Below are 14,579 nucleotides of genomic sequence, written 5' to 3' on the forward strand. Positions count from 1 at the left end.
TCAAGCCCGACTAGAAGGCATATACAAATAGGCTCATGGGATCGGTCAAGAGCCCATGGACTTAGTTGTTATGATTAGAAGGAGGTCTACTGCCAGGAGGATTCCACGAACAAAAACATGGCAAAGATCTTATCCAAATAGGAGATAAGGTCAAGATCCTAATATATGTGACAAAGATCTTAATGGATAAGGAAGATACACTTGTAGTCATAGAGTTGGATTCATGTACAACTAGGTAACCAACTTGGTAACATCATGGATTTGGTAACTAACTCGGTATCTACTATGTAACCGCCCCTACCTTAGACTATAAAAGGAGAGGTAAGGAAGCCCTTAGGGGTAGATCATTAGATCACATTGCATAGGCAATAGACACTACCACAAATAGGACATATGATATTACCTCACGCTGAAATTCCAAACCTATATAAATCTTCGAGTCTCCTGTGCATTTACCATTAGTTCTCGTTCTTGCAACCTACCCTATAAATTCGGTGTCAAAAAAAATCCTTGACACAACTCTTGTTGGATAAGTCTAGGATATTCATTTCATTTCTCAACTTGTAAAAGCTTGCTTCATCATGTGGCATGGTGAATATGCTAGCTAGCTAGTTGATCTTCGAGCCCACACTCTCAATTGTGATAACTCCTATAGCTTGATGATATCTAATGAAATGATGACAAATATCAATTTTCTTTGTTCATAAGTGTTGAACGTTGTTGATGGTATCCTCACGTCACTCTCATTATCATATAGCAATGGCACTTTCTCAAACATGATTCCATAATCCAACAAAGTTGCTCTCGTCCATAGAAATGGTATATAACAACTTTCCATGGATATGTACTCCGCCTTAGCCATTAAAAGTGCAATCTAGTTTTATTTCTTTGAGGACCATGATACTACTGACCTCCCTAGCGGTGATTGACATGCGCCTGATGTGCTCTTTCTACCCATGTAGCATCTCGCGTAATCTGAATCCGAGTATCCAACCAACTCAAATTATGACCTTCTGGAACACCATAATCCAACACTAGGTGTACGATTCGAATACATCGATATCCTTTTCATGGCTTCAAAATAATCTTCTCTTGGTGAGGTTTCAAATCTAGCACACACATGCATGCAATTGAATCTGATCTTGAAGTAGTCAAATAGAGTAAGCTTCCAATCATAAACCGATACACCTTTAATATGATCAACCAGCTCACCACTTGTATCTAGATCCAAATGACCACTCGTGTCCACTGTTTTATGTATTGATTGTGCATCTTCTATCTCATTCGTTTGATCCGAAGTCCAAGTAACTCAACTCTCTTTATTCGTAGATATATTAAATTCTTTAGCCATCGTCTCTCCGAATTCTCACAAAAATTCCTTATTTGTTGATATAGAAAATAATAATGCCATCCACGTAGATTTTTCCTACCTTAAATCGAATGAGTAAGAAGTTACTTAACCTATTGTACTGTGCTCTCTTGCCTTGATCCATGCATATAACGATTTCTTGAAATTACAGAGGTATTTTAGGAATAAGAAAAGTAAATTGGAAGAAAACCTTGGTTCTTTAATAGTTCGATATACAAGTGGAGTTCAGATTGTTAATTTCACTTAACGGCCGTGAAAATGCATGTACACCGGCTCGATGTCACTATCAGATTGTGAACAAGGATCCACTCTATTTTCTTCACTCTATATCCCAGTCAGACGCTACGTCAACATTCTCTCTATCTATATCTCTATCCCCTACAACGGTTCACTCTAAATCAACACTCTATACCCCACCAGTCCATACCATTATTATATGCATTCCCTTTAACTAACTCAACCACCATCTTTTTTTACCTTTTTCTTTTATTTTTGAACAGGTGGGCGCCCAACAAAAGAAGCAAAAATAATGATCCGTGTAATTTAATTTAATGACGCTTGTACTGTTTAATTTTTGTACATATAAATCTTTTTAATGTTCCTTTTGCTCTTACTTTAAATTTTGTAAATGATATATGTCCGGATTATATGTTGGCGGGGTACTGTTGCCGCCACGAAAAGCGTAGAGTGCGGGAAGCGTGAACCGTTGTTCATAGTCTCAGTAGCCCACCTCTATGAAGGTCCCATGAACCTCAGGTTACAAATTAGTAGACGCCCCAGATCGAGTGCCCCAGATCGAGTACCGTGTGTGTCCCTGTCGCCAGGTTGTACTACTAGAAAATTAGAACCAAAAGGTTCACTAAAGTGACCAGACAATCCTTGTGGTCTTGTGGAGGTGTTGCATGGTGGGTTGGTAAAAAGAAAAGGAAAAAAAGACACTACTGGCCGGAGTGGCGGTGCACTACTAGCAGCAATGCAGCGTGTCGCTCCCACGAATGTGAAATGCGTTTTGAGTCGTGGTGGTGATCGGTGATGAATGACACCCACATGACATGCCTTGTGGAATTGCGAGACGACGACCTTAATTGCTAGTACAGCACCATGTATATGCATGGGAAGGATACGCCACACGCCTTGAGAGGAGGAAGGACGCTGGGCATCGTGACGTCACTTGCGCATCACTGTGACATGGCCATCGATCGATTGGTTTCTTCTCCAGACTCACTCTAGATCCAGATTGCTACGTAGGATCTAGGGTGCAAACGGCGGTCCGGCCGGTGTGCGTCGTCGGTCGGTAGTAGAGGGAGACGTGTGGCCAAGCCTCCCGTACTCGGTACTCCAGGCAACGTCCGCGTCGTCGTGACCGCTCTAGTCACGCCGTCGGCCGGTCCTAGGCCCTGCCGTGCAATCCTCGAATGTTATCCACTTTTTCGGAAAGAGCACCCGCCCGCCCGCCCGTGATAACTGGCTGGCAATAATGAAAACCTCCCGCCACAGCAGCCACTCTTCCACCACTGGCGCTATAAATAAAAAATTGGCCACGGACAAAGGAGCCACAAACAACAAATCACTCCGTTGAGCCTTCACCATCACCTCCCTCTCTGGCTCTCTCTCTCTCTCACGCATACGAACACACTCTCTACTAGTACTAACCTCTCACTAATCTATATCTAGCAGCAAGCACACACCGTAACATCAAAGCCAACGACGACGCGGGGCCGGCCGCCCATGGCCTTCACGTCCTTATTGGGCAGCGACGCGGAGCGGAAGGTGGCGGTGGCGGAGGTGGCGCTGCGGGCGGTGCTGTGCGGGCTAGGCGCGCTGGCGGCGGCGCTGGTGGCGACGGACACGCAGACGCGCACCTTCTTCTCCCTGCAGAAGAAGGCGACCTACACGGACATGAAGGCCATGGTGCTCCTGGTGGCCGCCGCGGCCACGGCCGCCGGCTACAGCCTGCTGCAGGCGGCGCGCTGCTGCTGCTGCGTCGCCCTGCTGCGCACGTCCATCCGCCCCCGCGCCCGCCTGCTGCTGGCCTGGTGCGTCTTCGCGTGCGACCAGGCGCTGGCGTACGCGCTGCTGGCCGCCGTCGCCGCCGCGCTGCAGGCCTCCGTCGTCGCCAAGCAAGGCCTGCCCCAGCTGCAGTGGATGGCCATCTGCGCCCTCTACGGCGCCTTCTGCAGGCAGGCAGGCGCCGGCGTCGCCTGCGCCGTCGCCGCCGCCGTCGACGCCGCCCTGCTCGCCTTCCTTTCCGCCTTCAACCTCTTCAGGCTCTACGGCGCCAAGGCCTAGCGCCCAGCCCACCACCACGACGTAGCTTTGTTGCATTAATTAGCACAGCAGAGGTGCCTTCCATCTGACCATCCTCTCTTGCAAACACCGTAACACCGCGTAGTAGAGTAGAGATTATGGAGAGACAATTAATAAGGTGCGTTCAAGCTTTATTAACATATATAAACGCATTACTCATCAATAAATTCTACACGCATGTACATGCGGCCTGCGGGCCACGCGTCGCTGTGGGGGAACAAGTCCCTTCAAGTGCGGTGCGAGTGCGATGTCTCGTTTTTTTTTCTTTCATCAAGGTAAGTATAGTCCACAGGCGTGCAGCAACTCCACTACGGATTACGGAACATCATACATCAGTTTGGTGCAACAGAATCAAACGCTTTCTTCCTCTTTGATTGATGATTGATTTCGAACGCACGCACCCAGCTTTGCATGATTGCGCGTGCTATGCATGCATTGGCGGTGGCGGGGACACGTGGTTGGTTTTGCCTTCTATTTCATGATTTCAGGCCCAGCGCTATATATATGCACTTTGAGCTAGCCTCTAACGGGACAATCTACTTCTAAAAGGTGCTTACAAGAAGCTCTGCTACTATGCTGGGAATCGAGGACAGGGCCAGGAATTCACCACCCACTAATAGTATCCCTACGCACGCGCGCTGTGCAAATACTTTAGTCGAGTCTGGTTGACGACTAAAACAATTCAGGGATGTTTGAATGCACTAGAGATAATAGTTAGTGACTAAATTTAGCTAGAGACATTCAAACATCTTAGCTAATAGTTCAGCTATTAGATATTTTTTGGGCCATATTCTTTGCGTTGTTTTTTGTTTCTATCCATGTCTGCTATTTGGAAATAAGAAAATCTACATATTGAAAAATCTATTGGATTAGGCACGTTATTTTATTTTTGTCCAAATAAAAAATAATCACCCTCAGTCCCTCACTGCTTTGTGCGGTTGTGCCTTGGCTGGTTGGCCCTTGGCCCTCGGGGAGTCGGGGATGGCCCTTGGCCGGTTGGGGTCGCCGGATCCAGACGGCGGTCACCAGGGTGGGGCGGCGCAACCGCGCTGGCGCAGTGGCGCAACCGCGAGCTGACGAGGGGCGGGGCGAGGGCACACCGTGGCGCTCGGCGACTCGGCATCAGGGTCGGCGACCAGCGGCCAGCGACCGAATTTTTTGTATTTTAGCCATTTTTCGGAAAAAAATTCACGTTTAGATCTTAAAAAATTTTAATGTCATTTTTGGACCCTTTGCTCGGCGCCATAGCCTATGGCGCCGAAGTAACACAGCTCGGCGCCATAGGCTATGGCACCGAGGTCGTGTTGCGTTGGCACAACCCAGACGCGTGGCGTCGACGTGGCACCGAGCTCGGCGCCACAGATCTTGGCGCCGAGCTCGGTTGTGTTATTAACATATTTGTTGCAGACATGAGCACAAAGCCCAGCTTGCCCACTTGGTGGAGCACAAGGCTTCTAACCTTGTGGTCGTGGGTTCAAACCCCACAATTTGCATTTTTATTTGGTTTTTTTTTGTTTATGTCGCTGGTGTGTCCGTTCAAATTTATTTCTAGAAATGCTTTCAATCTACCCAGCCGGTACGTTCAGATGAATTGTGATGGCCTGCCACAAATAAACCTATGTGTACGTATTGTATATATATGTCCATGACACTATTTTAGCCTCTTTTAGACTTACGAGTGTTCGTTCTGCGATCCAATTATTTCCTTGGATTCATGCATGCTCCAGTAACCTTTTAAAAGCATCGTATCACTAGTTGATTGATATATTTCTAGCTAGTTCGAGCATATTCTTCATTACTATTGAAGTTAAGAGCTTTTTTATTTTGTAGTTTTTTCGTGAACTTATTTCTATCCGTTTTAAATGCATCACTGTGCTCATCGGTTATCATCGAGAAAATCCAGGCACCAGTTTGCTCCTAAGCATCTCTTTTGAGAGTTTAATTTGGAGGATTGGAATAAGCCTTGGAAAGTAGGCCAAGATTGCCTCTGAGCAAAAAACAAAAAAAACAAACAAAACAGTGAAGCTAGTTTTTGTGCCAACGTATGTAATTCGCACCATCAAATATATTGGTTTTTTTTAAATGAGTAGTGGCTAGATAAAAAAATATAGGTGAGAAATAAATTTGAACGGACACACCAGCGACATAAACAAAAAAAACCAAATAAAAATGCAAACTGTGGGGTTTGAACCCACGACCACAAGGTTAGAAGCCTTGTGCTCCACCAAGTGGGCTAGCTGGGCTTTGTGTTCATGTCTGTAACAAATATATTAATAACACAACCGAGCTCGGCGCCAAGATCTGTGGCGCCGAGCTCGGTGCCACGTCGACGCCACGCGTCTGGGGTTGATCCAACGCAACACGACCTCGGCGCCATAGCCTATGGCGCCGAGCTGTGTTACTTCGGCGCCATAGGCTATGGCGCCGAGCAAAGGGTCCAAAAATGACATTAAAATTTTTTAAGATCTAAACGTGAATTTTTTTCCGAAAAATGGCTAAAATACAAAAAATTCGGGGCCAGCGAAGCCGAGAAGGTGGGCGCGGGCAGGCAGCCGTCGCGCCGCTCGGCTACTCGAGCGGCTCAGTCGACGGTCGGCCGCTGGTTGAGGAATGAGGATGATTATGGTTTAGGCGGCTGGTCGCCTGAATTGCTGAAGGCTATCCTAATTTTTTATTGGGTCGGCCCATGGTATTGTCCAAGCAAAATACTGGACCCTCCGCCCCTGCCTAGAGTGATGCAAAGCTAGCTGCACGCTAAAGCAGAGCTTAGAGCAATCACAGTACTTTTCATAGGACTCCCTAAATTTATAATTTACGTAGTTAATCTCTAACATCTTTCTAGATGAACTTTCTAAATTTAGCTACTTATCATCTAACCCTATTTTCTATCTATATTTGGTAATCGTTTATTAACTCCCTAAAAAAGTTGACGGCATTATATAGATAATGAAGGTGGCTCTTGTTAGAGGCAGATGCAGTCCACTTTTGGTGTCATGTGACACCAATAAATTTTAGTATTATCCATTAAAATGTATGCTTGTTAGGGTTTAGACTAGTTCTGATACTATAATTTAATGAAGATTATTTTGTCTAGATCTGCTACTAGTGGTTGACATCTTGTGATTTTTTTGATGTGAATTGATTCAAAACAAAAATGCAACCTATATTTAGAGAGCTATTGGAGAACTTACCATTTTTTACTCACAAAGTTATATGGCAACTCCTTATATCCGTGATTTAGAGAGTTAAAACTTTGTAACTATTGGAGTTACTATCTTACATGCGGCGAACTTTCTCACTAACAACAAAAGTATCATGGTCCTGGGTTTCGCAGCGGAGCCACCGGGCCACGCCTTTTTATCCCTGAGCGTAGGGAGACCCCAGTCCCCAGCTCGCATGCTGCCATACGCGGGGCGGTTGCAACGGCCCACAGGGTTAGGGACGGGTCTGACCACGGGCCCCCACGAGTTAGTGTTGTACAAGACCATGTGCCACGGCAGGGAGAGGCTGACGAGGGGGTCCCGCCCGTCAGCGAGCCAGGGTGCGCGGTGAGCCATCGTGTGCGAGTGAGGAGTGGGAGGTCAGTCCTATGGGCCCCAGTGGTCAGCGACTGCGATCAGTATGGCTGAGGTGCGGGGTCATAGCGTCAGTCGCAGGCCAGGGAGCGGGCTGAGCCGTGGGTGAGGGAGGAATGGGCCGAATTGGACATTAGGCCCAAACGTTGTTCTCCCTTTATTCTTTTTATTTTCTGTATTCCATTTTCTCTATTTCATTTATTTTCAAGTTCCAATCTAAAACATAATGCTCACTCAAAAATCAATCATGATGCAATAGATATATATTTATTTTAATTAGTTTTATTTGTTTGGTAGATGGTTTAATTATGACACACTCATATTGTTCCTTTCTTTTTTAAAGAAAATAGCATTTTGAATGTGGGATAAGAATTAAAAGTTACTTCAAAAATAAATATTTATTATCCGTTTATTTTGAAAGAAGATATTGTATACTTTTCATTTAAGAGTTTCTTGATTGTTTTAAGAGTATGCATAATTTATGAAGAGAACAAATCAATGGAGTATCTTCTATTATTTATTTTCCGAGTTTCAATTTTATGTGCTAAATTTAAAAGGTCTGGTCTAGATTTGAGTCATCTAAATTTAATACTTATTTAAATATATGTGTATAGTGTATCATTTAATGAAATGATTAATCATTTAGTTGAACAGAAAACCTTTCTATTACTTCTTTTCTAAAACAATTCTTGGTTTCAAAATTCAGTCCTCAATTTTTGAAACTCAAGTTTAATTTGAGATATCCGAATTTACTATTTTATTTCTTTATTTATTTCTTTTAATTTTTTCTTATACGAATTTTGGGCTTTACAACGACGTGTGTGTATATATATATATTTATGTCTTATATTTCTTTTGTGTCCGGGGATCTTAGGATCTATCTGACGAAATCTGACCTAGTGGACGGATGACACGGTCTCAAAAACGATAGTTCAATGTTCGATGACTCAAATTCTTTGATAGACGTGACTCGTGAGATGTCGCTGAGGATTTAATTTGTGCAATATAATTTATTTAATTGTTTGATATTGTGTTTTTTAACTGGACGAAGATAATATAATCAAGATAACAATTAAATCTTTTATAAGGTCTTAGTTAAAGAGTTAGATGAATATTTGTTTCGTGCCTATATTTTATAACTATCAGTATGACTTTTGCATCGATTTATACCATATTTTATGAATATATTTCACATAATTTCCAAATTTAGAACTTATTGTTTACATATTATTCTTTAAATTTAATATATTTATCGTGTAATTTAGTTTATCTATATTAAATTATGTTTAAAATTTTTAAATGTTATTGAATTGTAAATATATATGAAAATTTTAAATGGCATACCCTAAAGTAAAAGTCTAGATCCGCCCCTGTCTGACGGCTGCCGTCAGAGATAGGCCATATCCGACAGCCGTCAGGGGCTATCGACATTTAAACTAGGTAACGGTTGTGACTGTGTTTAGTGAACTCCACAACATTAAACCTGACGACTGCATGCAAGCCGTTAGACTTAAATGGGTGGTATGTCCAACGGCCCCACAGGAGCTACCGGACATAAGTAAGCCCTTGAAAATAAAAAATATAGCAAAGAGGTCAAAATTCTCCCTGCATTTTGTTTATTCCCACTACATACAATTTCACAGCCACAAATATTCAGATTTCACAACCACATATATTTTCACAATTACATACATCCACAACCATAAACACATACATCCAGATTTCACAATCACATACATTTTTATATTCACAACACACATTTTCACCGACACTTGTTTTGACAACCACAAACACATATCACATATCTCATTCACATATCACGAAGTTCCATACATCGGACTTAGTCGAGACATTCACATAGTTCTAAATCATTCAAATGTCGACATCAAACTACTAAGGTTCTAAAGTGCAATAGAAGACTAAATAACTAAGCTTACCAACCATCACTTGGTTGATTTGAGTTGTGACCACTTCCTCTGGCTGTACTATGGCTGGCAAAGAGGTTGTTTGCCGACGAAGTCGCGGGGTCGTCTTTAGCAGATCCATCTCCTAGTGCTACAACCAAAGGGGTAGGTGTCTGGATGCCCTATAACACATATTTGGATATTAAATACTAAGTTCTTCATTTGTAACACACATATGTATATATATGAACGAATACCTTATCTGGACAAACCAAAGAGGAGTGTGACAGAGGCGGAGGCGACGATGCAAGTGCCGGAGGTGGCATCCCAAAAGTTGGCAGCTGGACACTCATTTGTTTTGCCATGCAAGGTTTGAGAAAGTACTAAATGAAACAAGTTTGTACTTATCGAGAGGAAAGCATGCTGTTGGCACTACACGACGGTTGATCTTTAGCGACCCTTATTAGGTACCAACTATTGGTTGCTAAAGGTTAGGGACCGACGGTCAGTCGCTAAATCCTTTTGTACCAACGGTCGGTTGGTCGCTAAAAGTCTAGAAATTTAACAACTTATGGTTGGTCGCTATAGATGTCGTGGGGGACTAGTGGTGGGTCGCTATAGAGCAAGGATCACTATCAAATCTTATAGCCTGAACGTACCTGTAGATGTTAGTGACTACAAATTAATTAAAACAAGTAAACATTGATCGCTAAATTGATCGCTAAATTGCGTGGTGATTTATTTCTTTTTTATATTGCTTGTATGTTTATTTCATGGTTTGTTTATGTATGGACATGACTATAATATGCAACTATGTTCTTTGTGCTTATATGATAATACATTTAGATAATAATGATATTTATAGTAATCAATTTTTTTTAAAAGTGCTTGTTATTTATTTACCTTTGGAATGATTTTTGATTGCTTATAATTGATTTTTTTGGATATTTAATAAACGTTTCTTGTTAAATGAAAATCCTAGTAAATTAATAATATAATTATTAGTTCCAAAAATAAATATTTTATTTATAAATAGTTTTGGGTTAATTATTAGTTCCAAAAATTTTATGGTTATTTAAATTTATATTTTGAAATTAGAAAGGAATTAAAAAAAATAAAAAAACTAACCTAACCTAACCTAGCCGGCCCACTAGGGCCCATGAAACTGGCCATGCCCCCAACCCTAGCCGCCACTACCCTGCTCCCTCTCCCAAGCCGCCGCCACTCCTTCTCCCTCCCCTTTCTCTCTATTCTCTCTCTACCGCCCACCTCTCTCCACCTCCTCTCCCCAAGCCGCGCCACCAGGAGTTCAGCAGCCGCCAGAAGCTGCCATCCAGCGCCCCTGCCCCGCACCTGCGCACCCGCCGAACCGCCCGGCCACCCCGAGCCCCCACCCGACCTGGCCGCGTAGCCCCTACCGGTGTGCACCCGACGCGACCGCGCCTGGAACACCGCCCAGGCGCCCCGCCTCTGCATCCGCCCGCCAGGAGCAGCGCCCCTGCGACCCACGCCGAAGACTCGACGCCTAGAGCCGCGCGCAAGTCCGACCCCGACCGGCTTGCCCTTTCCCCGCCCCAAGGGTACACGGTCGCCGCCACCTGCCCTAGGCCGCAGAAGGGAGCGTTTGCCGCCCGGCCCTCCGTCTCCCGTCGCCTCGCCCCCGCGCTCCGTCAGCGACCCCTCTCCGGTGAGCTCTCAGCCGCCCCCTGAACTTGGCCGCTTTCATTTGAGCTAGATAGCATCCAAGACAAATGTATAACTGAAAAGATGATTTTGATTACATGTTGGGCTACCTTGGATACTCTGTTTTCAATTATGCATTTGCTTCTCCTTGGCGAGTCTCTAAAAATGTATAACTGAATACTGAAAACTAGTTGCAGAATTGAGGGTCAATCCCAATGCTGATCTGTTGAACTTGAGAAGTGTGAATGTGAACCAAATACTACTGTATTTATAACTGGTGTTTGAGTGCATGATGCTATCTTTTGATCTAGTGAGTGAAACCTTGTTATTTAGTAACAGTAAATATTAAACAAGCTATTCACTTAGATGACAAAGAAACAATGCCATAACCCATAAGCCATGTTGTGATGATTAAGGGGCATCTGCACATGTGTCATTCTCAGAACTTTCCCTTCGTCTTCTATTTTCAGTCCTTGCAGCACCTGCATGCTTATGTTTATGTGCAAACTTGTATGTGCATCCTGGCGTTGCTTGTGTTTTGCAATTTGGACTTTGTATGGTTACCTCTTGTTCCCAAGTCCCAACCAAACGTTTCAATTTATTAATAGTCACCCTGAGTCCTAAGCCTCCTTAGGTCTTACTTCTAAGCAAAATGACCTAATCTAAATAGCAAAGCCTATTTTGACTTGTAAAGGAGAGGGATGGCAATATTGATCAACTTAATAAAGGAATAAAATGGATTATGTATTATTTTACAACAGATCCATGATATGAGTACTTCCAGTCTGTGTTGTACACAGTAAATTCTATAATTCTGCTGTCCTGCAAAGGCAAAGTCACCTTTGAGACCAGACTGCCCTACATATTTTGATTTTTTTGCTTCTTAATTAATGATTTTGTTCCAAAAGCTATTACTAATACGAATTTTCATATTTTATTTACATCTATCACTTTACATTGCATTTTGTATGCAGTGAAGCTAATATGCTATATTGATCTTAATGATTCAATGGTTAACTGATCCTCAACAGAAATTGGCAGAGTCATGGAGTTTACCTTACCTGGATGCTTTCGGTGCTGCCAAGAACATGCATGTTTATGAGGTATTGATGTTATTGTACTTAATGATTACTGGCTTGGTTTTGGATCCAAAGTGTCGTTGACACTTGATAGTTTCTTAATGATTATTGGTTTGGTGTTGGATGCAACGTGCTATTTTCCATTTCTTGATGATTACTGGGTTGATGTTGGATCAAGTTCCACTGACAATTTTTTGAGAGTAAAGGAAAGAAAATATTAGGCGGCACTGATGTTACCCTGTAACCGTACAATTCATTATCCATTTTTTTGCCTTTTCACATCATTGATAATGGCTAAGATGCTTTAATGTTATGTTCCAGGTCTCATTTATAGATTCTTGGGTATTATCATTGAGTCCTATGAGACGAGCATTTCTCAAGGCGATGAGGAAATCTAACAATCATTAATTAAGGTAGTTTTTTCATAAATACTCTCTTTGGTCATTTCATAAATACTAAAAGTAGTTTTTTCTTGTCAATATAAGGTAGGTGTACTCTTGAACTGCAGATACATATATCTGGTTGATGGCCTGGGAAGAATAAGATGGCAAGGCTCTGGATCTGCAACACAAGAAGAACTGTCGTCACTAATAGCGTGTACCTCCATTTTGTTAGATGAAAAATGAGATGGGGTGGCTGATCTTTGCTATTTTGTAACTTCTGGTACAAGATATTTTTGTGAATGATCATCTCTGGAGCTTTTGTGAATGATCTAGCTAGCTATCTGTAAATGGTCTAATTGTGAATGATATTATAATTGTGATGCTTTTGTGAATATATAATTGTGGTGCTTTTGTGTTTATGTGATGGATATATGACTGTGGTATACTGATTAACTATGTATGTCTTTAGGATTTGTATATAAAAATATGTGATTTGTGGTGCTTAATTAAATGTATATTATTATTAATAACAACTGTAAAAATGGCGACTTTCTGTTGGTTGCTAAATGTATAGTATGTCGACTTACGGTTGGTTGCTAAATCTATAGTACAGCAACCCACGGTTGGTCGCTAAATATATAATATTAGCAACGGACAGTCGGTCGCTAAAAAGATGTCGGTCGCTAAAGCCTTTAGCGACGGCACTTACAGCGACCATCCTTATGGGTCGCTAAAAGTTTTTAGCAACCAACCGTAGGTCGCTGAAAGCCGTTTTAGCAACCAACCGTAGGTCGCTGTAAGTGAGCCGTCGTGTAGTGTGGGCCCATAGGTCTGCATAGTACTCGTCCTTCTACTTTTAGTGCTTAGCTTGCTGCCTCTGATACTCAACCTATTGCATCAATGCTTCCTACACCATGCTAATCTCCGTGTCCTAGTCAAAGGCACCAGAACGAGACGAATGTGAAGACGATGATATATACCGTCGTCCTTGATGTCTCATCTCCCTAGAGTCAATTGAAGAATCAAATATACCCAACCTACAATAGTGAACCATAGGCTTAGTACAATCACAAGCATATGAGCATAACTTAAAAATCAAAATAAAATACCCTCACCATCCATGGACTTGTCCTCTTGCGCTAGCATATGCTGCCTTTGGGTCAATTGGATGGCTCCTCCAGTCATAACACTGCCCATGATGCTCAACCATCTGCTCCCCATATGCTTCCTAGAGAAAAACACACCAAATATCAATATGTCATGAAGGAGATGCAAAAAACACTAGAGTATAAAAATCTCACTAGATGGTCGGTGGTTGTCTGAGTGCACAACACATTAGGATTTTGAGGATCAGAACCACTATGCCCTTGCACAAACACCTCCATATCCGTGGGCTTAGTATCAAATTGAGCTTCCTATACATAAAAGGTAGAATGACATACATCTATTTATTTTGAAGTTAGAAAGGCTAGCGATAGTGACTATAAATTAAGTTTACACTTAAAATGAGTAACTGATTCATCTCTTCTATGTTATACATGTAGAGCAAAGAAGTCTACCATTCAACATCGGTGAAATAATATGTGTGTTGGGATCTACAATTTTGCCCCTCCATTGAAAAAATCAATATCACTACAAGGGATCTTCATCGACATAGCACCATAATGCAGGTGTGTTGACATTGTGTTCCTTTGCAAAGTACATGCCCGTGAACGATGCTATCTCTTTGTAGTTGAATTCCTCAGCGATGCACCTTTCAACTCTTCTCTTGTTACCAACCATTGCATGAAGCTTCTTTAGTGTCATTTCATGCAAATAGCCGACAGGAGGTTGTATGGAATAATAAACATGGGCTAGCATGAGTACAACAACATATTTAGATTGAAAGGCGAGAAACCATTTATTGCCAAACTGATGCAGACATCTCTCGCTTCACTAGCAAAGTTGGAATCAAAGGCATCTAGTGCCTTCCATGCATCTATATCAGCTAGGTGCGCCATCACATCGGGATTGTCATGTACAACTTCTTTGTGCCATCTCATGTGTCTGGCTATATTCTTCGAGATAAATAAACATTTTAACGAGGTACAAGAGGCATGTAACGAAGCTACTTACGTGCTACCTCGGTCATCATGGTCACACCATCTTTGTTTGCAACCTCTATGAATCTTGTGTCGCCACATATTTGTCACACCTGGTTTTGGAAGGCAAACTGAATGCGAACCATGTACGTGCCAGGATCAGAAACTCACGTACACAACGATTACATAATTGGACAT

General features: G+C 42.5%; 1 protein-coding gene and 1 long non-coding RNA gene across 4 annotated transcripts; both read left to right on the forward strand.

The window, feature by feature from the left end:
* Positions 1-2,935: 2,935 nt before the first annotated feature.
* Positions 2,936-3,849, forward strand: LOC100274500 (CASP-like protein 8). Its single transcript, NM_001148858.1, has one exon. It carries the CDS (start codon positions 3,098-3,100, stop codon positions 3,656-3,658), a length of 561 nt encoding a protein of 186 aa, NP_001142330.1. The 5' UTR covers positions 2,936-3,097; the 3' UTR covers positions 3,659-3,849.
* A 6,511-nt stretch (positions 3,850-10,360) lies between these two features.
* LOC103640988 (uncharacterized) lies at positions 10,361-12,720 on the forward strand. 3 transcript variants are annotated; one of them, XR_559977.4, is made up of 4 exons: positions 10,361-10,842; positions 11,870-11,941; positions 12,239-12,330; positions 12,426-12,720. It is a non-coding gene; the product is annotated as an uncharacterized lncRNA (long non-coding RNA). The 3 variants fall into 3 exon arrangements; XR_559976.4 differs by having other exon boundaries at positions 10,370-10,842; positions 12,403-12,692; XR_559978.4 differs by having other exon boundaries at positions 10,423-10,842; positions 12,407-12,719.
* Positions 12,721-14,579: the final 1,859 nt, after the last annotated feature.

This window comes from Zea mays, chromosome 10 (genome assembly GCF_902167145.1).
Source record: "Zea mays cultivar B73 chromosome 10, Zm-B73-REFERENCE-NAM-5.0, whole genome shotgun sequence".
Classification (NCBI taxonomy): domain Eukaryota; kingdom Viridiplantae; phylum Streptophyta; class Magnoliopsida; order Poales; family Poaceae; genus Zea; species Zea mays.